Source organism: Pelodiscus sinensis, chromosome 3, assembly GCF_049634645.1.
Source record: "Pelodiscus sinensis isolate JC-2024 chromosome 3, ASM4963464v1, whole genome shotgun sequence".
Classification (NCBI taxonomy): domain Eukaryota; kingdom Metazoa; phylum Chordata; order Testudines; family Trionychidae; genus Pelodiscus; species Pelodiscus sinensis.
The window spans coordinates 170,991,773-171,019,029 of record NC_134713.1 but is presented as its reverse complement, the minus strand read 5'-3'; the positions used below and the strand labels follow the sequence as shown (position 1 = coordinate 171,019,029).

Sequence of the window (27,257 nt, the reverse complement as noted above, 5' to 3'; positions counted from 1 at the left end):
ATTTATATTATTCAGAGTTTAAGATTATCCTTGTATTTCAGCAAGTTGTTTACTGTCTTGTTTTTTTATAAATTTAAAGGGACGTAGATCAGTCCGATACGGAGACTTCCAGTATTGTGACCAAGCAAAATCAGTAATAGTGGTGAGTGATCTTACATAATTAATCCATTCTTCTCAGTACAGCACAGTTTTGAAATACTTGTGTGTGTAATAATACTGTGTGTATTATTTTGATATTTTCTGTGCAAAATATTAATATTTATTAATAACTTTGTGTTGGAGTTTGAGGATGGCGATACAATGTCTATTTATACTCTCTCACTTTTTTTGGTGCCCTAATTGTAATACCATGGCACTTCCAGAAATAAGAATCTCGGTGTAGAGAAGTTTTGACCACTAATATTTCCATCTCTGTAATCCTCAGTACAGGCAGTCCCCGGGTTACGTACAAGATAGGGACTGTAGGTTTGTTCTTAAGTTGAATCTGTATGTAAGTCGGAACTGGTGTCCAGATTCAGCCGCTGCTGAAACTGATCAGTTTCAACAGCGGCTGAATCTGGACGCCAGTTCTGACTTACATACAGATTCAACTTAAGAACCCCAGGCATCCCCAAGTCAGCTGCTGCTGAAACTGATCAACGGCTGATTCCAGGAAGCCCGGGGTAGGGGCTTCCTGTAGTCAGCCACTGGTCAGGTTCAGCAGCGGCTGAATCAGGACGCCTGGGGCAGAGCAGCTTGGGTGCTGCTGGGTTGGTCCAGTAGCGCCGAGGAGCGGCGGCGCTACTGGACCAACCCAGCAGCACCCAAGCTGCTCTGCCCCAGGCGTCCTGATTCAGCCGCTGCTGAACCTGACCAGCAGTGGCTGAATCAGGATGCCTGGGGCAGAACAGCTGGGGTGCTGCCCAGTTGGTCCAGTAGCGCCCAGAGCGGCGCTACGAGATCAACTGGCAGCGCCCCAGCTGCTGTACCACAGGTGTCCGGAGCAAAGCCACGGAGCACGGGGGCAGCAGGACAGCCCAGACGCGCCGTGGCTGTCCTGCTGCCCTCGGGCTCCGTGGCTTTGCTCTGCTTTGCTCCCCATCCCCCTGGTCTGCAGACCAGGGGGACGGGGAGCAAAGCGGCGGAACACGCGGGCAGCGGACAGCCCAGATGCGTCTGGGCTGTCCGCTGCCCGCGTGCTCCGCGGCTTTGCTCTGCTTTGCCCCCCGTCCCCCTGGTCTGCAGACCAGGGGGATGGGGGGAGGGGGCAAAGCAGAGTCAAGCCGCGGAGGACGCGGCCAGCTGACAGCTGTCAGCTGACCGCGCGCTCCGCGGCTTGGCTCTGCTTTGCCCCCGTCCCCGTCCCCCTGGTCTGCAGACCGGGGGAGCGGGGGGGGGCAAAGCAGAGCCAAGCCGCGGAGCGCGCGATCAGCTGACAGCCCAGGTCAGCTGACCGCGCGCTCCGTGGCTTGGCTCTGCTTTGCCCCCCGTCCCTGTCCCCCTGGTCTGCAGACCGGGGGGGGGGGGGGCAAAGCAGAGTCAAGCCGCTCCGCGGCTTGGCTCTGCTTGGCTCTGCTTTGCCCCCGTCCCCCTGGTCTGCAGACCAGGGGGACGGAGGGGGGGGGGCAAAGCAGAGCCAAGCCGCGGAGCGCATGGGCAGCGGACAACCCTGTCCACTGCCCACGTGTTCCGCTGCTTTGCTTTCTCTCCGTGGTCTGCTGGAGACCAGGGAGACGAATGGCCCCGTTCGTAACTGCGGATCCGACATAAGTCGGATCCGCGTAACTCGGGGACTGCCTGTACTCAATCAGAAGTTGAAATATTTTTATTTTACTCTTAAAGATCAGAAAATCAAATGGAAATATTTATATTTGCAATTTCTCCTTTTCCTTGATGGTTTTCCACGTCAGGAGTTTCGTACTGTTAGGTGTACTTCCATAAAAAGAGAATTTTTGTTATTTATTTCATCTACTTTTAATTAGTTATGGGTTGAAATACTAATATTCTACAATGACATTCAACTAGCTGTTGTCAGGGAGGATGCTTTCTGGTTGGGAATAAGCTTCAGAAGCAGATATTCAAAAGCAGCAAAGAACTGTGGGTTTTTTAATGCAAGTGTTATGAATATCTTTTACATCTGTGCTTGTCCTTTTTTAAGCTTTAGAAACAGAATTGCATAATGATTACCTATAAGGCATGAATGATTCTGTAAAAATGCATTTACCCTGTGCTGTAGGTAGAAATAAGATACGCAGTTTGACCTATGCAAATTGCATATCTTATTTCGATCTTATTTCAAAATAGCTTATTTCATAACTTCAAAATAACCCACTATTCTGAAATGTTCCTTACTCCTTGTGGAATGAGGCTTACAGGGACATCAAAATAGCGAGCCCATTACATTTCGAAATAACAGGCTTGCTGTTGAGATGCGGGATAGATATTTGGGGATACTCCAGTATCCTGAAATAGTGCTGCAGTGTAGATGTAACCTATGTGTAAATTGTAGCCTCTACCTTCTTTAACATCTAGAAAAATTTGAAGTTTAAACTAAGCTGAATACAGGCATGCAAATTCTACTTTAGAGTAATGTTAAATATTTTTCTGAGGAACAGAGGAAAAAAATTCAAATTCTAAGATTAAGCATGTGACACAAATGTCTTTTTGAAATTGATTAAAGGAACTGAGGAAATAATTTTCATGCTCCCATGTTGGAGCAGATTTCTTACTGTGGGAAGAAATGCTTTCCAGTAAAGTCATGGGGAATTCTGTTTACAGTGACGTATACTATGTATTTTTAGTTCTGAAACTACACATCAGATCATACAACAAAAGTAACTTATAAATAGTTTTTAAGCTATCCCTAGAACCTTGCATTTTATCAGATAATATCCCAAGTCAAGGAACTGAATTTGTTGTGTGTTACTGTAGTAGAAAATTGTTACTTTATCTGTGAAAGTATAAGTCACTGTGAAATAATTGTTAAAACTGAAAATGTCCTTAAGCTGTAAAGATCAAAGTTGAATAATGTAAGGAAAATAAGCAAATTTATTCACAGGGATGAGTTTGCCATTAGCTTTTCAAGTGAATTATCTGTGTGAAAAAAATTATTTTATGTATAGTATTAGACTGTTTGGTTTCCATTAATATTTTATGTACTGAAGAATATTGGGGGAGAATAAAATTTTTGTGCATCTATAAAGATGCTTTCATGATGCATGCTTGTTTAGGTTCCAGAAACATATATAATGACTTTTTAAATTTTGGCATTTTAGTGAAGGGACACGATTGACTTGAAAAGTGCATTTCCATGTATTATCTTTACCTTTTGTTAATTCGAGTAACCACATAGATAAATATCACAGTAAGAAATCAAAGGGAAATGCATTTCTTTAATTTCAATGTGTTTACTTTGTGGATGATTTGTTTTCTTGATAGTCAGCTGCTGCATCACTCTTAATGCATTGCTCTGGAGGGAGCTAACTTTGATACTTTATTCCTGATGTATTTCAATTGGGTACTTATAAATAATAGGCAGGTGATAAATGTGTGTCCAGGAAGAAAGGAAAACTGGTGGTAGGGAGAGCCTGTTTGGTGTAGTCTTTTGGCAGGTCAAAAACACCTTTAAAACATCTCCTTTTTTTTTTAATTTAATTTTAAATTTTAATAGCAAAAAATCAGGCTATATTGGGCAGGGGAAGGGAACACACTATGGATATCAGTAAAGGCAATTCAGAAAACTGGAATTATGCTGGATTTTTTTTCAGATGAAAATTTAAGAATAAAATTGACAGTTTCTTATTAATGTACTATTTGAACTACTAAACTATGATCGATAGCTTATTACAGGTTAGACCTCTCTGGTCCAGCACCCTCAGGACCTGACCAATCCTGAACAAGGGGATTTGCTAAACCAGGGAGGTCCTTCCCCTAATGGCCCATGCTGACCTGCTGTCCCTATGCTAGAGCTCCACCCAGCTCTGCTGCTGCCCCAGTCCCCTGGGGCGCTCTAGCCTCCATTAACCCCATTTCTGCTGGGGCTGGAGTGCACAGCCAGAGCTCTACGGCTGGGGCTGGAATTCCACAGACATGTGGCGCTGCGGTTGGGCCAGGAGCCGGAGATCCCTGGATGCTGCTGTGGCTGAAGCATCTCAGCCGTGGAATTCTGGCCCCAGCAGCTAGGGAGCCCTGGCCCTGGTCCTACAGCCCCTGCGCCAGCTGAGGGAGCTCCGGCCTCAGCGGTAGCCAAGGAGGTCTGCAGCTGTCTGGCACCATCACTGGAGCTCTGCAGCTGGGGGTGGGGTCAGAGCTCTCTGGCTGTGGCTCCACTGGAGCTCTCAGGCCAGTGGGGCCAAAACTCCCAGCTGCACCACCCATCCCTCCTGATACTGGACTCTTGGCTGAGTCATTGGTCCCTGCTACCACGTTCCTGCCCCACTGCCAGACCTTCCTGTTCCTGGACTCTGTGGTCCAGGAACATCCATGGTCCTCCTGGACCACGGATGTTACTATACCAGAGAGACCTGGTTTAGGGAGATACAACCTGTAGTAATAGGACTTCATCTTAATTCCTGTGATTAAATGTTTTAATTTGGTGTACAGAATTCTGTGTTTTTGTACAGCAAAACTTATGTCTTTCCTGATATTCACTTTAAACTAAGCTTCCTCCTCCTCTTCTCTTTTTTTAAGAGAAATACCAGTCGCCAGACAAAACCACTGAAAGTTCAGGTTATGCATTCATCTATTGTTGCCCATCAGAGCTTTGGTTTGAAGCTCCTGACTTGGTTTGGCAATATTATTGGATATTCAGGTAGGTGCAGTCGAACATTTCTTTGCTAAAGAATAGAAGATAATTTAGAGGATAACTTAATGCTAAAAGTAAACAAAATGCTTTATGTTAAAACAGCTTATCTCAAATGCATATTGTGTTAGCCTAATCCATTAATAGCTTTTGATGTGCTTCATCTATTGTCCATGAATAGATTTGTGCTCCTGAATCCTGACTTCTATATGCAAGTGCTCGGTGTAGTAAAATTGGTGGTTTTGAGCAGCAACTGAGAGTTGCCATTGAATGGTGTTTGATAACAGGGTACTCTTTGACCCTTGATTACATTTTAAAACGAAAGAAATGAGATAAAATCTGGGCATCTTAAATATATGTCAATAGTAGTCCTTTTTTAGTTGATGAACCGTTTCATATCTGTTACAGTGAATTAGAAAAGCAAAGAAGTGAGAGGGAGGAAGTGAGCCAATAAAGCTCTGAACACATGTTCAGAAAGGCATGCAGTCTCATTTCATGGGGAATATCTTGTGAATTCTGACTGAAGGGCTCTCTTCATACTACAGCATATGTAGGCTGAAATTCTGCATTAGAGGCCAAACAATGGAGTCTTCTGCTCATCCTGCTCAAAGCATACTAAGCTCCTTACAGAGGAGTCAAGAAATAGAATCATGACTGTACAAGGGGAACAGGGAAAATATGGTCAATTGGTTCATGAGATTAGGAAGCTGTGGACCAAAACACTGCAAAGTAGGAACCAGTATTTGTTGTCTGGTGGAACAGTACTTTAATCTTCTCCCTTATTCATTTTGAGTGTGCCCACAAGCAATTCTGGTGTTCCCTCCACCTTCCAAATTAACTCCTTTCTTATTAGGCAAAAGAGAGTGGAAGAAATATTTAAGGTCTCAAGTATTTTTTCCTGGTGATCTTAAAAATCTAATATATAAAGGAGAATGTTTGTATGTTTGTGCTTTAATAACTTGGACACTATAAGACCTACCGCAAGCAACCTTTGCATGGGATAACCTTTTCTCCAGGAGAAGGTTTTAAGGTACTGTAGGAGGGTGTGATGGGGGGCACCACTCTCCTCCCCCTTCTGCACTAGCTCCGTCAGTGCCAGTGCGCTCCCAGGCCGCCGCTGTTCTGGACCTGTGGCGCTTGTGCAGAGGCAGCGCGTGGAGAACTGCCCTCATAGTGCGTGCGCGCCTTAGCCGTCGTGCAGGTGGACCCGGAAAGAGCAGACAGGAACGCTGGCATGGAAAAAGGCATTGATGGTTAAAACCGGCACCAGGCCAGACACAAGCAGGGGAGAGACAGAAGGAGGAAGGGGGAGCAGGGTCAGCTCCTTTGTACACTGCCATCTCCCTAACTGCTGGCCTGTGCATTAATTAATATTAATATATGGAGATCTACCATCTCCTAGAACTGGAAGGGACCTTGAGAGGTCATTGAGTCCAGTCCCCTGCCCTCACAGCAGGATCAAGTACCATCCCTTACAGATTTGCCCCAGATTCCTAAATGGTTCCCTCAAGCCTGGGTTTAACAGGCCAGTGCTCACAACCCTGGGTTTAGCAGGCCAATGCTCAAACCACTGAGCTATTCCTGCTGCCCACACAGCGCCCAGCTCCTCCCCACCCTTCGCCTGCCACCTCCCTAACTTCCAGTCTGTGCCCCACACAGACAGTGCCCCACTCCACCCCACCCTTCGCTGCCACCTCCCTAACTGCTAGTCTGTGCCCCCCACAGACCGCGCCCAGCTTCTCCCCATCATTTGCCCGCCACCTCCGTAACTGCCAGCCTGTGCCCCACATAGGCAGAGAATCTGATTTTCTTCCACCACATCTGTCCAAGTACCACCCTATCTAATATATAAAGGAGAATGTTTGTAAGTTTGTGCGCTAATAACTTGGACACTATAAGACCTAGCACAACCAAACTTTGCATGGGATAACCTTTCATGCAGGAGAAGGTTTTAAGGTACTTTTGGACCAGATCGGGGTCCCGCCCTGCACCTGCGGGCCTGGGCACGAACTGGGGCGCCCTGCCCCGTGTAGCCTCCTGGGACTCACCCCCTTCTACCTGCGAGGTTACATAACTGACCCTCTCTTCCCCCTCCCTCCAGCTGGCACGCAGTACTCCCACCCCCATGTGCACAACGGCTCAGGCACCCGCCCTGCCCCCCACGGCACCTGCCGCCCTGGGCATGAGCTGGGGCACCCCTCCCGCGTGTAACTTTCCCTCCACCTGGGGTCGCTCCCCACCTGCCACCTCCTCCCCTCCGGAAGCCAACCAGCCTTTCTGCACAGCTCGCTGGGCTTATCCGAGCAAAAGGAATCTGTGTACCTGCTGCAGCGCAGGGCAGAGGGTCTGGGTTAAACCCTCGATGTATTACACTGCTGTGAAGCCAGCTGGCTGCTGTTCGTTCTGCAAGTGGGGCTCTTCTGTGTCTGGTTCCAGCTATCAGGGTTAGATGTGAGCTCTGAGCTTTTGCTTCCCAAGGCAGGGCAGGTGGATCCCTGAGCCAACCTGGCAAAGAGAAGTCCCCTTGCTACTGGCCACATGACTGTGTACTGTTCTCTTGGGGGCTGGCTGCTCAGTCTTAGGGGGAGGAGGGTCCTGCTGCTCTCAGAGGGTCAGGTGTGAGCCAGAAGCCATCAGCTCCCAGGGTCTGTGGCTCTGGGGGTCCCCTGACTCAGGGTTCCCTCCTTTCCTAAATTTTGTTCCTCCGGTTTCCTGAACAACGCCAGGTAAGTCCAGCTAGTATACTATATAAAGATGTCCACTCAAATTATGTAAACTTCCATTATGCTACATACACATCTAAAAGTAATTTTAGTGTTAACTAGCTTTTGTATTTTTATTCTGTGATTTTGTTTTTGTTAAGATGGCCTTCGTCGAATATTGTGTCAGGTTGGTTTACAGGAGGGACCAGAGGGTGAAAATTCTTCCCTTGTGGATAAACTAATGCTGTCTGACTCTAAACTGTGGAAAGGTGAGTTGACCAAACTTTATAATGAAAATGACTTTGTATGTGCTTACAGAAACTACTCTGGTAACCGTTTTGTTTTGTCATATCTGTTCATGTTTTAGGCAATTTTTATTGCGATCTATTGTAGAAGCAATTGCCTGTTGACAAATTTACTGTGCTTTACTTACCTCTTCTCAAATTTGAAATATGCTGAATTGTGAAATTTTGGGATGGCCCTTTCACGAAGATAGTCAGCAGTGCATGTAGGGTAGTCTGATCCAGTCTGGTCTGGTGCACCATGCCAGCAAGATACTTCTAGCCAGTATAGCATACCAAAAAGACCGGTGTAGCTATACAGTCTCAGTCCCTTCCATGCAGGGTCTCCCTCTGACTGTACAACAGCTCTGCTGGAGGACCAGACAGGGCTGGGGGGCGGAGGCTGGGATAGGATGATAGAGCCATACCAGAGGAGCTACTAGCTTTCTGTTCATTTTCTCACTGTGGTTCCAAGCAGGGAAAGGAGCAGAATGCTGGCAGCTCTTCTGGTGCCTGTAACACCCCGAGTTGCACTCTGTCCTGCTTCTCTGTCAAAGGGCAGGACTTGGAGGGTCTGCTCCTTTCCTCACTGTGGTTCTTGGAAGAGCCCTGAACCTCAAGACTCTCCAAGGAACTACAGTGGAGAAAGGATAAGAATGTTGGTAGCTCCTGTGGCATGGCTGTACTGCCCCCAGTCTTGTCATCTGGTGAGATTGCTGTACAGATCCCAGATACACATCTGCATGGAAGGGCTGGAGTGGTAGAGCCATGCTGGAGGAGCAGCCAGCATGGGACTGCCTAGTAGCCCCAGCTTCTCCTTTCACTGCTGTGGTTCTGAAGTCTCCAGCACAGCAGGAGGAGGACAGAAACTCCTCTCCTCAGGTACGGGGTGTGGATCATTGAGAAGGGTCAGTGAGAGCATGGGGACGGGAGGAGGAGTCCTATGCAGAGTTTACCTGCTTCCTGTTAATTGCTGCTTGCCACCCTGGACACAGTACTGGGTTCCACTTGTACCACTGACTACAGTATAGTGAAGAGAGAGAAGAACTTTCTGTTAAGAACAGACTTTTCAAAGGGCTGTAAAGTTGATATTTGTACACATATTGACCTAAAAATTGCTTTGCCACTTTAAGGCCCAGAGAAGAGACAACAGCATAAGTATGCATTCCTTTGGAGTTCCTGAGACAGAGGCACATTCATCCAAAATGGTGTAATTTAAAATTTTTTTGTTCTATAGAAAGACAAAGAAAGATGCAAAGCTATTGTTGCAGACTCCATTCAAACCTGCTGAGCTGAGAACTCCCAATGGAAATTAGGGATGTTAGTATACAGCCATTTAAATGATTAACCCGCAAACCTAGGCTTATCAATTAATCCAAATGACTACACGCAACCTTCCTCTCCCCAGAGGCAGTAAGCGGGGGAGGAGGCAGGAGCCAGTACCTGTGGAAAGTTGGTTTCTCCAAAGCTGCCTGTCCCCCCCTGTTACTTCCCATAGAAGAAGCATCTTGGGGGGGGGGGCAGGTGGGAGCACAGGCTCTGTGGAGCTGCCTCCCTTCTCCCCCCCACCCACGCGGCTGCTTCTGTATCAGAGTCAGGAGCAGGGAGGTGGGGAAGGAAAGTATTTTCCTTCTCTTCAGAATTTTGTGGGTTTAACTGAAAACATCAGGATTTTTGGAAATTGAGGCCATCCCTTCCCTTTTACAGAAGTTTATTAGTGTGGACTCTCTCAGGTGAATGGGCTGTAGAACAGGGATGGGCAACAGGGTTCCCTCTAAGGTGCGTGCTTCCGTGGCTGAGCACAACAAATTCTAAACCCTTCCACCTTCTTCCCAGAGCCACGCAGCAGTGCTCACTTTCTTGCAGAACCACAAAGTGAATGACATGGCTGCTCAGGTGGGCGTCCAGAGCCACGTGTACATCAGTTGCTCTTTTAAGGTCAAAATTATTTTTCCTCAGTTTAAAAAAAAAGAAAGCCCACTTAAGACTATTGCTGTCCCTATTATTGCCAAATAAAGTAATGTAGATATACTACACAGAACACATTATGCAGTAGAAACTCACTAATTAACGTTGGCAACTGGGAGAGCCATAGTAAGTCAGCAAGCTTTACAAATAAGCAAGTCAGCAGAAAAACACAAACTCAAAAGTACTGCAGCAGAAAAAGTATTTTGGATTTTTTACATGTTCAGTTGTTTAAATTGTAAATAAGATGCACCAAAGGGTATTTTATAAACAATAAAGATGTCTTAATATTATGGGATTTCACCACAATACTTGGCTGTTAAATCTTCACAAAGAAGTAGATAGTGAGATTTGGATTTGATATTATCAATTTGAGATTATCAAGGTTTTACTGTGAACTTACAATAAGGTGACATTTGATTTCAGGTTATATATTAATTTATTACTTACAAAACAAATTGAACTTGTTTTTCTGCTTTTTGCAGCAGCATCCTCTAGGAGTCTTTAGGCCAATATCCAATCAGAAATTACTTCTATTAGAAGAATTAGCTCCTGCATACAACTTTGGCTGCTATTGTATAGCCACTAAGGGCATAGGTCAGTGGTAGAACAGTTCAGTAGGAATGTGCAAGTAGGTGAAACCAAAGCCAGATCTCAAATGCAACAGAGGGAGAGGTATGGGCAGAGCTCCTGGCAAAGTGACTACTGTGCACATAGCTCCCCTATATGGCCTCCAACACTGGACTTAAATATTGAGTGTGGTTGATGGCCGCATCACTGGTGCATTTCATCCTTAACGCATAGTACAGACTGGAAAAACTATTGCATATGTAGTATGAAGAGAACAAACAGGTAAATTGGTAAATTTAAACAAAAACATAAAGAATTTAGAGAGCAAATGATAAACCTTTAACTCTAATACATTATTCAGAGAACTAATGGAAATAAAGTGTGAATTTAAGTCACAACAGGCCAAAGAGAGCTCTAATTATAGTCCTCCAGAACCAAATTTTATGATCCAAGAGATAGGACCTTGAAGGCTTTTAGTTGCATTTTGAAAAGGTAGAGAACTGTCCAAGTGCACTTCATTCCTCACATCCTAACTTGTGTAGTGCCAACAGTCCCATAGGGCGGGAAGGGAGATCATCTACTCCAGTTGGGAGATAGTCTGGGAGAGAGCTAGAAACAGAAGCTAGCTACTGAACATTTTGCAGTACTAATTTTATTTTTATTTGACTTAAAATGTTTATTTAATATGAAGTCATGCACCTTGTTAATTATCCCTTGTTTTAGTATTCTTTCTTCCATAATATTTTACTTACATACATATACACACACACACACACACACACACACACACACACACACACGCATGCACACATGATATTTGTTAATAACAAATTGGTTCACAAGACAAATCTCACTCTGCACATGGATGGAAAATCTTAGAGGGAACACTGATGTGGAAACTTTTTTGAGGTTTTTTTTGGAAGAGCTGCTGATATGCAGAAAAATAAGTTGGGGGCTGCATACAAGTGAGAAGTGGGGGGGAAAAACCCTCACTGTGGCCCCCAAATGAGAAGGTGAAAGATACTCCCCACATTCCTCTTGCACATCAGAGCCTGGGTGGCTCAGCCTAGTAGTTTTTATGTGCTTCAGTCCCACGGGGAGCAGCAAGGGGACTGGAGCACCAGCGTAGGCTCCCCAATGCTGGGGGGCGGGCCCTGAGCCTTGGGACCTGGATCCAGGCAAGCCAAGGTCCACATCCAGCTCCTGGGCCTGAGGTGCCTCACCCCTGTTGTAGAATGAAGGTTCAGATTTCTATATGGAACTATGCTATTTTTTAGGGGAACAGATGTCTCATAGTTCACATTAAACAATTTAAAGTGTTTAATTACTGGCCTTTAATCAAAGGTGACCTTCAAACTTGTTGTTTTTAAAAACAAGAGATAGGACTTTTAACTGAATTAGTGACGGAACTTGTGTGGAAAATTAGTAAAAAATAATGCGTGCATATATTTTAAAGCATAATCATTCTTAACTATTTTTTTTCTTAACTGACAAATCCAAAGTTAAGTTCTTTGTATTTTCTTGCAAGAATTGATTTTTGTCCTTAATGGTGCTGAAAAATGTGTGGAAGAAGAAATAACACTACAAAAAAAATACTTAGGAGTGGGGGAAACTGATGGTTTTCTTCACCATTTTCTATTGATTGCTAAATGTTATCAAAGCCCTCTTCGATAGGGGATAGGAGAGTAGAATTTCTTCTTAATTTACAAGGTTACCATTATAGTTGTTTTCATGATAATCTGCTGGTCAGTAATGGCAAAATAATATGTATATTTTCTTAACAGGAGCTAGAAGTGTGTATCATCAGTTATTCATGAGCAGTCTACTTATGGATTTGAAATACAAGAAACTCTTTGCTATCCGGTTTGCAAGAGTAAGTACCTTTCTTATGATAAATGGAAAATGCTTCAAAATACAGCCTGGTAAAAAGTTTCAAGTAGGACATACAAAAGTAATGATACTCTATTGTTTGGAGTATTGCTTGGGATTGTTTTTGATAAGTGAGACTATTTAAATAAGAACTATTTATTTCCTTCTGAGTTCAAAAACGTAGTTATCATAGTACCTTATGACCTGTCAAGAAAATAGATTTTTTTTTATTCCAATCTAATGCAGGTGGCGAACTAACAACTATCTAGTACAGGATGCATCACCTCTGATATTTTATCTTTCCCAGCCAATCTACTAAGGTCCCATTACTTGAGAGACAGTCATTATTTCTTGTTGGTGGTAGTAGTTAAAGGTGACCCCTAAACTCAACTGCGCTTAATAGTATTTCCTACAATAACTAATTTTTGAGATGCTCTTAATTAGCTTCTTGATATTCTAATCACTTTAATGGTAATTAGAATGGGTGAGTAGATTTTATGCATGGGCCAGTAAATTGTCATGTCCATTGTTCAAGGTTTGTTTCTTAATGATGGTTCAGTATCACTCCCTCCTAGAGATTGAATTTAAAGCAAACATCAGGTCAGTGTGGATTAGAGGTGAATTTCCCCCTTGTTGTTTAGAATTACCGGCAGTTGCAGACAGATTTTATGGAGGATGATCACGAGCGAGCAGTGTCCGTGACTGCTCTGTCTGTCCAACTCTTCACTGTACCTACTCTGGTGAGTAGTGTTTGCCTTTTTTTAAAACTGATAGTTGGCACTCCTTGCCTTTTTTTGCCTCCTTCTTAATAGAACTATGAGCGATTGCAGAGTGATTATGTGAAAGATGACCACGACAGAGAGTTCTCAATTGCTGACCTCTCGGTACAGATATTCACAGTGCCTTCACTTGTAAGTACTAAAGATGGGGGAAGAAAGTTTCATTTGTTAGGAGCTGCACTAAAATCTTGAGTTTATAGACTATTTGTAGTACTCCTGTGCAAATCACTGTGTTGCCGACTTCATGAAAACTAATTAGTAGTTTTTAAATATAGGTAACATTTGCGAACTGGAGTTGGACCTATGCTGCGAAGTTTTGAATCTGTATCTACAGGTATGTCTAGACTGCAAAGGTTTTCCGGGATACCAGAGGTATTCCAGAAAAGCTCTGCCAGGGAACACATCTGCTTTTCTGATTTTTTTTTTTTTTTTTTTTTTTTTTTTAAACAGACGCATTTTTTCGGCATCACTGTAAACCTTATTCTATGAGGAGGAAGGCAAGTTCCAAAAGAGACTTTTTTTCTGACATTCAGCCCAGTGTAGATGGGCCAGCTGTTGGGAAAGCCTCTTTTGGAAGAAAAGTGGGAAAAGATACTCAAATTGCTGTTCACAAATTGCATATCTTTTTCTGATAGAACTTTGTAGTCTAGACACAGCCTGAATGTCCCTGAGCACATGGGTATGTGGATCTATTCTTTTGTTTTGGACATCTCAATTTTTTTCAATAATGAACGTATATCGAGAGATTATCATTTTAATACATAGTTTCATCTTCTGACCATGCCAAATTAAGAGTCTGTAAATATCCATGCCAAGTGTTATAGGGTGTGGTGTTGGTGCACACTACTCCCTGGTGTGGCACTGCAGCTGCCATACTTCAGTTTCCTTCTTGATTTTTCCATTCCACCATTCACAGTCAGAAGTGTTCACATAAGAATCCCTGTGATGCAATCTGATTTATGAAATACTCACAGAATAAACATGCAGTTCCTTTGCCTTTCTAGCTTCAAGTTCTCCTTTCCTTGGGGCTTCCAATTTAATATTCTTTCAGTCTGTCTTTCTCTCCACTTCACAGCTCCCTCTGTGCCTAAGGACATCAGCCAATCTCACTCCAGCCTATGGGCTTCTTTGGGAAGGCCTTGATGTAAACTTTTTTCTTACGACAGGGTCACCACAGCATTTTCTGTCTGTGATGAAATTCTGTGAAGCTTCCCCAGCTCATCATCTTCGTGCTTCCACATGAGAACCTTCTTGCAGGTCTCTCCTGACTCTAGTTTCCCCTTGGCTGTGAATTAAGAACATTCTTTTTTACTTTTAAATGGGCAGACCCACGTTACACTAGGGCTACATCTAGACTGGCATGATTTTCCGCAAATGCTTTTAATGGAAAAGTTTTTCTGTTAAAAGCATTTGCGGAAAAGAGCGTCTAGATTGGCACGGATGCTTTTCCGCAAAAGCACTTTTTGCGGAAAAGTGTCCGTGCCAATCTAGACGCGGTTTTGCGCAAGAAAGCCCCGATCGCCATTTTTGCGATCGGGGCTTTTTTGCGCAAAACAATACTGCGTTGTCTACACTGGCCCTCTTGCACAAAAGCATTTGTGCAAGAGGGCTTTTGCCCGAACGGGAGCAGCATAGCATTTCCGCAAAAACACTGACCATCTTACATGAGATGGTCAGTGTTCTTGCGGAAATTCAAGCAGCCAGTGTAGACAGCTGGCAAGTTTTTCCTCAAAAGCAGCTGCGGTTTTTCTATTAAAAACCAATGGCTGCCTTTCACAGAATTTCGAGAATTTTTTCTGACACACAAAGTCTGTTTGTATATCACAAAATGTTTAAAGTGAAGAACACTTAAGAGTAGATGAACTCAACAGAGATTCTGTCTTCATGAAAACAGCTTTGGAAATTAAGTAAAATGAGGAAAGAAAATCTGACTTACATAGAATTGTTTCTAAAAAGAATGTTGTTGCAAGTTTTCCAAGCAGAATCAATTTAAAGGCAGATAAAATTTCTAAGACTGTATGGAGAACATGGTAAATGATTTAGGAACTGATTTCAGGATAACTGATTTCAATTGTGATTTCTTTTTAACAGTTTGCTAGCTCCTGGATGTGTCAGCTGATGATGTATTCTTACCTCTTGATTCAGGAGGTCAGGGGTCTCTTCCTAGTTCTGTCACTGACTTGCCCTGGCCGTATCACTTAATCTTAGTTTGCTTGTCTGTAAAATGGCATCACTACTATTTGTACTGGTTGCGGGACTTAGCTAGGTAATGTTAGTTAATTAGATATCTTATCTAATTAATGTTAGTTAGTTAGATATCTTAAATAAAAATTGTTTTTAATCATGTTTCCAAAATACATCTCTTTTTCAAAAAGTTTTAAGTGTTAGAGAGAGAATCCTGAAAGGAAGTATCAAAGAGGTGAGAGTTGTAGCAATAAGGATTGAGACAAAGAAAATATTTTTTGAAGCATAAAGGTAATATTTTAAAAAATAAACTCAATTAGAGCCAAAGGCTCAGTCTCATTTCCAGGTTCTTTGCTGACACGTTTCCTCAACTGAAGCCTTTATATATTGGCTTAACTTAATTGAAAGACTATTAAAAATTGCTCTTATACAACATATTCAATTGGTTGTATATGCAGTGTAGTCATGTATTTTGTATGACCGTGATCCAGCAAGGTATTAAGCATGTGCCTGACTCTTTAAGCACATGAATCATCATTTTGGATTCAATAGGATTGCTTATGTACTTAAGTTCAGCGTGTTTCTAATTACCTTACTGAAATAGCCAGGGAGTAGGCAGTAGGTAGTTTTGCAGATGAATTTTAATTTTCTCTTACGAACTTCTGTTTTAAAGTAATGTTAAATTATAGAGGAACACCAGCAATATACTGTAGATGGTTTGGCTGAAAAGGCATAGATTTTTACCTGCAGAGATGCAATATTAATTTAGCCTGTTTCTCTGGTTAGCAATGTTTGTTGATTACAAGAAACTTTATTGTACTTTGGCAAAGGCTCGAATGCTGATAACAGAAGAAAATCTTATGACCACAATCATCAGAACATTTGTGGACCACTTAAGGCACCGGGACATCCAGGGCAGATTTCAGTTTGAAAGATATACTGCCCTTCAAGCTTTCAAATTCAAGCGGGTTCAGAGTCTTATTTTGGATCTCAAGTAAGAGTTTTGATACTAATCAAATTAATGAATACTTTAAAAATTATTAAAACTATCTCACAAATTTTTTTCTACTGGATTCAGGTATGTGTTGATAAGCAAGCCATCTGATTGGACAAATGACTTGAGGCAAAAGTTTCTAGAGGGTTTTGATGCCTTCTTAGAGTTACTGAAGTGTATGCAGGTATGTGAATCTGTCAGTTTTAAAATAAACACCATAAATTTTCTGTCTTAGTAAAATGAATGATGTCAGATGTAAAACACTTTTTTTGTTTAATTAAATTGTTACATCAAAGTACTTGCAATCTTCTGTTGATTTCAGTGTAGTGTGATTAAATTACACGTCTGTTAGAATCACAACAAATGTTCCTAAACTTTGTGCATGTAAAAGTGTACATTAACTTCCTTCTGTGTAAGTGGGGGGGGGAGAAAAAAAGAGGGAGAATTAAAACAAGGGTACCAGTTTGATGCCATGTTAATGATGCAGTTTACATTTGTATGTGAGAGAATAGCTAGACTAGTCTGTCTTATCTAGCTTTTGCTATATTTAATGTGGCGATATTTAATTATTTGAGGATTACCAATTGTACTCAGCTCTGTACAAACATATTGGGAAACAAAGTCTTTGTCCCAATGAACTTTTAAATATACACAGGATGGTATTCCCTTTTGTAATATTTTGATCCTTTAATACATTGTTATACTATTTTTTTCAGTATTTTGAGACTAACTATACTTTTGTAAGGTCAACTATGAGGGCAAAAAGGCCTGACCAAATAACAATAATTCTTTTCAGTATTCAGTGACCTCTCAAATTTTTAGCTTTTGTTCATACTTTTAATAAATTCATTATTGCTGAGAGCATGCTATCCTAATCCGACCACGTTTGAGAATGTCAGTTTGAATTTTAAATTATTTTTATCTATAAACTTATAAAAAAAAATCCTTAGAAATATCTTCAACAAACTGAATTTGGTATTTAGAAGTTTTTCCTTTTAAGGATTTGACTCTTGATTAAAGACATTTGTAGAGAGAATTCTTGACTCTTAGTCTTCAATTCAAGATGCTTCCTAAATCATAAATGGGACTTGCCATACTAGATCAGACTAGTGACCAGTCTAATCCAGTATTTTATCACCTCTGTATCCTGAATTGTTTAATACTATTTTCCCTCTTTATTTTTTAATACAGATGTCAACGTGTAGTTGAGTACACAATTAACCGATAAACCTACGCTTATCTGTTAATCTTATTGACTACATGCTTCCCCTCCCCCTTGTTGCCTCTTATCAGAGGCAGGGGGAACAGGAGCCAGTGCCCCATAGGGAGCCAGTTTTTAATCTGGCTCCCCACAAATACCGGAGCTGTGGCGCCATCTCCCCTTCCCTCTGACAGAACTGCTACCTCTGAGGTTGAGGGGGGCAAGTGGGAGCTAGTACATGTAGGAAACTGGCTTTCAAACCAGATCCCTGTGCATATTGGCTCATACGCGCCACTTTCTTCCCCTCCCGCCCCACACTTCTACCTCTATCAGAGGCAGCAGCGGGGGGAGGGGGACACATGGGAGGCTGCCATGGAGCAGCTTCTGTCTGTGGCAGGCCCAGGTTTGTTGCAGACAGAAGCTGCTCCATGGGATGCTGGTAGACATCTATGGAATGCCAGCTCAGGTGCCCCGTGGATGGGGCTTCTGCCTCTGATACAGAGGCAGCAGTGTGGGGTGTCAGGGGCCTCCCCGGGAGCGGGGTTGGGAGTGCACTGGCTGTTGGCCCCACCCTCATGGAATATCGAATAGTTGTGTAACAGATAATATTTTGTGCAGTTATACAACTATTTAATTAATTGCTATCTAACATCCCTTTTTAAAAATTTTCGTCTTTTATTTCTTTCCAGATCCTTTTTATAATTTTGTGAAAGGAGCAGAATGTTTAAACTGTACAAGTAATTACTCAATCTTATGTTGGCACCTCTAGGGGTTTTTTAATTACATATTTAATCTGTATGATTCTTTGTGGATTTTTTTAGGGTATGGATCCCATTACACGTCAAGTAGGACAACATATTGAAATGGAACCAGAATGGGAAGCAGCATTTACATTACAGATGAAATTAACACATGTTATTTCAATGATGCAGGACTGGTGTGCTTTAGATGTGAGTTCCTTCTGCTTTTATATATGAAGAGAAGTGTGGGTAACGTATATTGTGTCAAAAAGTGCCAGCTACTGTCTGTGGGTCTCATGCTACTGGCGGATAGTATTAGCCTCAGAGGCTCACTGTGGCCCTCTTTCTCTTTACTAGAGGCAGGTGCCACAGCTTACTGAGCCACACTCATCACAGGCTAGTTCATAAGTTGGGGTAATTTAAAAATAGTAAGATTATATTAATAGTAAGATTGTCCTAGACTGGGTCACAAAAACAGCATATGCTGATTCAGGAAGGGGACTCCAATGGACTCAAACTAGGAAACTTGAAGATCTAGAGTTTGCAGACGACTTAGCCTTGCTTGCAGACAAATTAGAGCATATGCAAGATAAGACAGATGCCCTACAGGAAACAGCTGAGCGAGTGGGCCGCAATTTTAGTCAAGAGAAGACCAAGTTGATGTTCATTAACAACAGGCGGGGAGGTGAAATTACAGTTGAAGGAAAAGCAGTGCAAGAGGTAGATCAATTTGTATACTTGGGGAGTGTTATCAACAAGGATGGGGGAACTGAAGAGGACATCAGTGCAAGAATAAGAAAGGCGCAATCGCAATAAGCTTTTGCCATACTACGACCAGTCTGGGGTACAAGAGCCATTTCAACAAGAACCAAACTATGTATTTTCACTTCCAATGTGAAATCAGTGCTGCTGAGTGGCTCCAAGGCGTGGCACGTTGTCCAGAGCAACACTAAGAGAATTCAGACATTTGTCAATAAATGCCTGAGACACGTTCTCCAGCTGAAGTGATACGATAGAGTGCCAAATGAAACCTTGTGGACCAAAACAAATCAGAAATCACTGGAAGTCCAGATTAAGAAAAGAAAATGTCGATGGGCAGGCCACATTCTGCGAAAGGACTGTGAGGAATGTATCATGAGACAAGTGTTAGAATGGAATCCAAAGGGAAAGAGGAAAAGGGGACATCCCGAACAAACATGGCGACGAAGCTACCTGAACAAAGTAAAAGTAGCTGGCTTAACATGGGATCAAATCAAGACTATCACTAAGGATCACAAGAGATGGAGAATGAATGTTGGAGGCCTTATACTCCATTAGGAGCCCAAAGGACTAATAGAATAGAAGATTATATTAAGAAAAGTTTTAAAAAAAACGAGGAAAAAATAAACACAGAGCATAACTTAGTATGTTAACGACTGTACATCATATGAAAGGACTCTGTTTTCTTCATGGTGTATGTAAACCACAATATCTTTTTGTAGGAAAAGGTACTCATTGAAGCTTATAAGAAATGCTTGACTGTGCTGATGCAGTGTCACAGTGGCTTTACGGATGGTGAACAGCCTATCGTTCTCAGTATATGTGGACACTCTGTTGAGACCATCAGATACTGTGTTTCCCAGGAAAAAGTCAGCATTCATCTCCCAGTTTCCCGTTTACTTGCAGGTAGGAATAATCCTAGTTTTGAAAATATTTCAGAAAATTAAATTAACATAAATGCACATACACATCTTGCATGCACACAGGTATAAGAGATTGTATTCCATGTGAGGATAGCCAGAACGCAGTGTGCTCTTGCCATCTCCATCCGTCTGCCCAAAGACATCTTCATGTGAAGAGAGATGTAGGAGATGGCAAGGCTGGTTTTGTGCCTGTTTGGAGCCCCCTCAATGCCCTGGGAATCCCCAACGGGATTGCAGGTGGTTTCTGCTCCTTTTGTGTCACCTCAGTGGAACAAAGAGGCATAGAACAGGGCAGAGGATCTGCCACAAAATATGGATTATGGTTCTATGGTATTTTTGAAATATGTTCAGTCCTTCGGAAGAAAAGATTGGACACCACTGTATAAGAGAAAGGGTTGTAAAATGCATCTATCCCTTACAACCAGTGTTATCATCAGGAATTTATATAGTGATTGCACTTTTACCTTACATTTTGGCTCAGTAATTGAGCAATTGTATTGGAAATAGATGAAGGTTATCTCTATATTAGGAGTGTTTTACAGGAATGGGAGTACTTGTATACTGTCCTGGCAGGATACTCCTAGAAAGCTGCACTTTGTACTGGCATAGTAGAACTGGCCCCTGGAATAAAATAGGCTATACTGTAAGAGCACAGTTTTGCCAGTAGAACTCTCCACACTATTGACTTACATAGAGCTGTGCCATCAGGTCAGGAATTCACACCTCTGACTATACATAAGTCTGTAATGTGCCTTGGTCTTTGCTTGAATTTTAGTTTAAATTGAATCAGTAAGTCATGTAGTAGTAAGGATGATTGGCATATTGACAGTTAAATATTGCAGATTAAATGGGCATTTGATCTTCGGTTTAGCAAGTTCAGTAGGTCACGGTCAAATTATTTTGAATCTTCACAAGCAGCAGAAGTGTTGCAGTTGAGAAAAAATTGTCCTGTTGAATTCTCAAAATTAGTGTGTGAAGACTGAAAGAAGAGCAAGTGAGTTTGTCATGGGTAACTCGTTCTTACAGGTAAAGGATGGTAATTGTGGAATATTTCTCTTTTATGAGAAAAGCAGGTATTAATATGTACCTTTTGTTACTTCATGATATTTCCAGAACAATGGAAAGAGTTTTATTTCTTGTACAATAAGTGTGGGGGGAAGGAGGGAAAGGGGCAGAAGGTGTGAGTTAGGGAAGGGTCATATGCCATGATGATGAGTGCATCATAAAAAGCTGAAAAGAATAACACTGTTTAAATGAGGTGACCATTTTGAACCTATTGAAATATTATGTTTACTTAATTTCCTTTGTTACATTAGCTGCCAGTTATGTCCTCAGTTTGATTGAGAGAAGGGGATAACTTGAAGGTTTTTTTGTTAAAGCAGGGTTTATAGAAATGGAAACAGACTTCATCCAAAGTTTATTAGATATGCTCACACACATCACAGGTGTCTTGATCAGTTGTATGAAAATTTGATTGTGTGCATCCTGCATGCCTTAGGAACTTTGGCTGGATGTTTGTGTCTTAAAACAGCGTGGAAAGGTTTAAACCATGCAGATGGTTGCAAAAAATGTATTGTTAGGGGCTAATATCAAGTATGTATTAAAATGTATCCTTTTATTTTGTATACCCATACAGGTTTGCATGTGTTGCTAAGCAAAAGTGAAGTGGCATACAAGTTTCCAGAGCTGTTACCATTGGTATTGTGAAATTTAATTAATATTTATAATATACTTTGAAGTTTTTAAAGTGGCATATAAGACTATGTCTAAACTGCATCCCTCTGCCAACAGAGGGATGCAAATCAAGCACTTTGGAAGTGCAAATGAGCCCAGGATTTAAATATCCTGGGCTTCATTTGCATACTCACATTCTGACGCTGTGCCGATCAGGCTCAGTGTCGAAAGTAAAAGTAAAGTGTAGCAAGTACAGGATCTGCCGAAAAAGCCCCCACTGTCAGCAGAAACGCGGCCGAGTCACAGCTACAGTTTACGTTCACTTTCTACACTGAGCCTGATTGGCACAGCGTTGGAACGAGAGTATGCAAATGAAGCCCAGGATGTTAAATCCCGGGCTCATTTGCACTTCCGAAGTGCTTGATTTGCATCCCCCTGTTGGCCGAGGGATGCAGTCTAGACACAGCTTAACTGTTAAGAAAATAACTTTTTTGGTGTATACTTCATTTAGAAAGACAATCTGTTTTTAAATCTTAGGCGCTCTTTAGGAACAATCCACTATTAGTGGGGAGGGGTTAACTGTTTAAAAAAAAAAATCTCATTCTGTTTCTCATATCCTGTCTCCACTTTGTTTGAAGTTGAGTTTTGGGACTGCTCCCAGAAGTTAATTCCTTCTTTGGCTGTGGCAGCTTTCGCATGCCCTGAGCCACTACTCTCTACATGTCTCTTTTAGGATACCGCCTGTAATATGGACATTAAATGTCAAGTAATGGGCAGTGGGTGTTATAAGAAAAGGGGTTAATTGAAAGAACATACAGTAATTACTCGCTCAACACGTGCCCGCTTAACGCGTTTTTGCGATAGCATGATTTTTTGGGGGGGAAGGTTTTTTTTGAACAACATGACCGTCCCTGAAATAACATGGTTTCCCCAGCCGGCTGGCGGCTGTGCGGGGCTTCCCCTGCCTCACTGCAAAGCAGCAGAGGGTTTGCCATGCTGTTCCCCAGCGACCCCCTCTCACTGGACGCCTTGCTCCCTCTCCTCCACCCCTGCTTGCAGTCCATCGGCTAGGTTTCCCCAGCCGGCTGGTCATCGGTGGCTGCGTGGGGCTTCGCCCGTCTCTCTTCAAAGCGGCGGAAGATTCGCTGCTCGCCACACCATTCCCCGGAGACCCCCTCTCACCAGACGCCTTGCTCTCTCTTTCTTCTGACCCAGCTTTCAGGCCGACGACTTGGTTTCCCCAGCCAGCCAGTCACCGGCAGCTGCGTGGGGCTTCCCCTGCCTCTCTGCAAAGCGGCGGAGGGTTCGCTGCTCGCTGCGCTGTTCCCCTGAGACCCCCTCTCGCCGAACACCTTGCTCCCTCTCCTCCGACCCAGCTTGCAGGCCGGCAGCTGGGTTTCCCCATTCCCAACTGCTTGAAATGCAACCCCCACCTTTTCCATTATTTTCAATGGGAAAATTGACCCCTCATAACACGTTTTCACTTAACACGATCATTTTCTGAAATGTATTTACCGTGTTAAATGAGGAATTACTGTATATAAAAGAAAGGAGGAAGGGTGTTGAATTGGCAGAAGAATTACATCAATTTGTAAAATAAGAAATAATTTTCTTTTGAAAGAGTCAGAAGTACATGGAATAAGAGACCAAACAAAAGGAAGAGGAAAAATTATCCAAAAATATTGACTAGTATACTAGTGTTGATATATATTACATTCAGAAGAAAATTAAAAATAAAAGATGAAAAATAAAAGCTAAGGGTTTTAAGCATGGAAGTGCAATATCAAACCAAGGTAAAATACGGGATAAGTTAACAGGGAAGATTAGCTCATTTTTAATCTGTTTTATGAAACGCTTGCGCTACGTCTAGACTGGCATTATTTTCCGGAAATGCTTTTAACGGAAAACTTTTCGGTTAAAAGCATTTTCGGAAAAGAGCGTCTAGATTGGCATGGACGCTTTTCCGCAAAAGCACTTTTTGCGGAAAAGCGTCCCTGGCCAATCTAGACGTGCTTTTCCGCTAAAAAGCCGCTATCGCCATTTTCGCGATCGAGGCTTTTTTGCAGAAAACAAATCTCAGCTGTCTACACTGACCCTTTTGCGCAAAAGTTTTGCGTAAAAGGGACTTTTGCCCGAACGGGAGCAGCATAGTATTCCGCAAAAAGCACTGATTTCTTACAGTAGGAAGTCAGTGCTTTTGCAGGAATTCAAGCGGCCAGTGTAGACAGCTGGCAAGTTTGTCCAGAAAAGCAGCTGATTTTCCAGAAAAACTGGCCAGTCTAGACACAGCCTTGAAGTATGTTTGTTTTGTGTTCCCTTTTTCTGTTCCTAAAAGTCTTTAGTGGTTTTATATCATATGAAGTTATATTTTTGATAATTGTATTAAGGTGTTGCTATTTTATGTTTTCTTTAGAGTGAACTTAGCCCACCTTTGTTAATAGAGCATCCTCTACGATGCCTAGTTTTATGCGCCCAAGTGCATGCAGGGATGTGGAGAAGAAATGGGTTCTCTCTTGTTAATCAAGTAAGTTGTTTAATAGCTATGATGTATATGTTTGTTTATGCTAGTTTGTTGTAATGATCCTGTGTCATTGTTGGAAACTACTAGAATATACCTCATTTCTGTTAAAAACAAAACCATCTCTAATTTAAAAAGGTCACTGATGGGATGTAAATATTGGAAAAGACGACACGTAGCAGTGAGTATCAGAGCCTGCGTTAGCTGACTCAAGCTTATGTTACAGGGCTAAATAAATCTGTGTTGACATTTCGGCTTGGGCTGGAGCCTTCCCCTTTTTCTGGGTTTAAGAGCCGAAGTTCCAGCTTGGGCCCAAACAACCACAGAGCTATATTTATCTCTGTAGAATGGTCCCCCCTATCCTGAGCAGGATGACTTGGGCACTGATTTCACAACATTTCACAAGATAATTCTTCTGGAGGTACATGCACCGCTCCCATTCACTTCATTTGCAAATGTAAGTTTTCACAAATTGGGCCCCTTGTGTCTCAAGGTAAGCACCCAGTAATCAAAAGAATACACAGCTAGTGGCTACCTGCCAGAATGATTTGCTTAGCATAACAGACTATGGCAGAAACAGGAAAAGAGCTCAGTTTTTGTTTGTGGTTAAGTGACGTGAACACCATAAAACCAACCTTTCTCCCTCACTAGTTCCTTCCCACAATTATTACACACTTTGCAACTTCTGAAGCAAATGAGGCAGGATTCCTGCACACTGCCTCATTTGCTACACAACAGTAATTCATTTTTTGAACACCATCCAACCTGTGCTCTGAAGAAAACAGGAGTCCTGTGGGGAGGAAAAAAATGTGTTTACAGCACCATATTTAACTATATAGTTTAGCCTCTGTTGGTACATGCATTAAGGCGGTGTGGTATAAGATTAAAAGGTATAGTTCTTCTTCAGTTGATGTCCCCGTGGGTGCTCCACGTATAGTGTTGGGCTCGTCCCGGCACCGCTGATCGGAGCTTTTTCTAAGCAATTGCTAGTCGGGCTGTGCATGTGCAGCTGGTGTCTTGCACAGTTGAGCGTGCCCTGGCCCCCTCCCCTCAGTTCCTCTTCTACTGCCCTTAGCCATAGACGGGGTCATCCTGCTGCTTCAGGCACTTTTCTCCTCATAGATTAAACCTTCAACCTTTTGACCTCAATTAATCTTGGATCCTTGTTACTTTATTACCATTTCCAAGGCAAACAAATCAAGCTGGAGAACACTGTTCCCTCACCACTAGCAGATTCAGTGGCAGCCACTGCTCTGTCAGCTGGCTCAAAAAAAAACCACATAAAAAAAACCCCATCTTCACAACATGACACCCTCACATCAACAGGGAGTCAGCAGCTTCACTAACCTCCCTCGCCTCTAGCCCAGCCACCAACTGCTGAAATATGCCTGCCTCACAAGGCTTTAAAAGGTGCGGTGGCTGCAGCGATCCTATCCCAGCCTCAGACGGACACCTCTACTGTGTCAAATGCTTGAGGGAGGCACACAGTCCTCAGGAATGCGACCATTGTAAAACCCTGCCTGCAAGAGTGAGAGAGGACAGAGAGCTTAGGCGCCGTATGTCCTATATGGAGAGGGCTTTACAACCCCAGGCAGAGGCTGTGCAGGATCAAAGGACACAGATCCCCAGGCACAAATCAGCCTCTTTAATGCTGAAGGCACATCAAAGGAGCAGGATTTCCCCTGCCAGATGCCTGCCGCTGGCTCCGTCCCCCAGAATGAATGAGAGAGACATAGCAGCCTCAGAGTCATATGCCTCAGCACTGCGAGATCTCTCCCCTCACCAGGAGAAATTCTCAGGCAGCCTCCGGCATGGAAACAGGCACAGGCACATGCAGCACTGGATTTAGCAGTGGAGCTGGCTTCAAAGCAGCCCTGCAAACCCTTGGGGCTGCCGCTCAGCCTGGCACTGGCTAGAGAAGTAGTGCCGCCTACACAGTGGACACGCAAAGCCTCAGTGCCACTGCTTAATGCACCTGCCTCTCCACTGCCTTCATTACAGCAGGACTTTAGCCTGCAGGCTAAGCAGACGGGCTTTGAAACATATGCAGACTGCACAGGGCTAAGGGGGAACTATACCAAGTACAGATGACTCCCTTTCCCCGCCAACATGAACAGAACAGTCCCCGCACCGTACCCACCCTACTTCCCACCAAAGCAGGGACGGGGGTGCTCAACAGGGATCTATGATGAGAGGAGTGCATTCTTCTCCCAGCAGACATCCCTCACTTCATCTCTACAAGGGCATCACTACACCCCATGACCGTATCACCCACAGTGACACCCAAGTTAGTATTACCCACAGCCATATTACCAGCCACAGTGGACACCTTTGGATTGCTGGGCACCACACAAATACTACTGCCCCATCCTCAGAAAAAAGGCAACCACTAGTTTTGCCATCCCACACTATGGTAGCCATACCCGACTCGGAGGAGGAGGAAGGCCAGTTAGCTGATGATCAGGATGACACTCAGCTGGCACAGTCACAAGACAATCCCACTTCCCCTCCATAGGATGCTATAGTCCCAGATGATGATTACATGATAGTGGACCTGAAACAATTCCAGGACCTTTTTAAGAGGGTTGCTACATGTTAAGAAATAAAATGTCAAGTTAAGCAGAAACAGCATGATCTCCTGAAGAATATCCACCCATCATCACAGGGCAGAATCGCATTGCCCATAGATGAAGCAATTATGGTGGTCTCTGGAGACATCTGGCAAACACTAGCATTGGCTCAACCGACCTGCAAAAGGCGGACAAGAAATATCTCGTCTCACCTGAAGAGCAAGATATCCCTTTCTCCCATCCTCGGATAAACTCACTGGCCATCACTGCGGCAAGTCAATGGCCCCTCACCTTCGATCACATAATGACAACAAGGAGCACAAGAGGCTAGACCAATTCAGAAAGAAGGTCTACCCATCTACCATCCTTCAGGTTAGGATAACCAATTACTCAGCACGTCTGGCGAGTCACAACTTTGACAGCTACTCCAAACTAGCAGACCTGATGGAGCATCTGCCTGATACCAAGAAGTCCATGCTTAGAGCAGTCCTATGTGAGGGCTATACAACTTACTGTACAGCACCGCTGTCTGTGATTGATGTGGTGGACACAGCAGCAAGAACAATGGCTACAGCAGTCATGATGAGAAGAACATCATGGCTTCAGGCCATGGGAGTGCCAAAAGAACTGCAGTCAAAGATAGAAGATCTCCCCTTTGACGAGCACAAGCTTTTTGCCAGCAATGTGGATGAGATTCATCACAATAGCAAAAACACGTACACCACCTTGCATACTCTGGGAATGTACA

General features: G+C 43.1%; 1 protein-coding gene across 2 annotated transcripts in view; it reads left to right on the top strand.

The window, feature by feature from the left end:
- The window catches only part of UBR2 (ubiquitin protein ligase E3 component n-recognin 2), a 120,669-nt gene that overhangs the window by 21,444 nt on the left and 71,968 nt on the right, over positions 1-27,257 (top strand). The window contains exons 7-17 of one of the 2 annotated variants that reach the window (XM_006122090.4): positions 80-142; positions 4,669-4,789; positions 7,644-7,751; positions 12,083-12,171; positions 12,980-13,078; positions 15,961-16,124; positions 16,209-16,308; positions 18,147-18,275; positions 19,547-19,730; positions 21,384-21,445; positions 23,835-23,945. In XM_006122090.4, coding sequence (XP_006122152.2) covers positions 80-142; positions 4,669-4,789; positions 7,644-7,751; positions 12,083-12,171; positions 12,980-13,078; positions 15,961-16,124; positions 16,209-16,308; positions 18,147-18,275; positions 19,547-19,730; positions 21,384-21,445; positions 23,835-23,945 — 1,230 coding nt within the window. Of the gene's footprint in view, positions 1-79; positions 143-4,668; positions 4,790-7,643; positions 7,752-12,082; positions 12,172-12,808; positions 12,908-12,979; positions 13,079-15,960; positions 16,125-16,208; positions 16,309-18,146; positions 18,276-19,546; positions 19,731-21,383; positions 21,446-23,834; positions 23,946-27,257 lie in introns of both variants that reach the window. The other variant, XM_006122091.4, reaches the window with a different exon arrangement.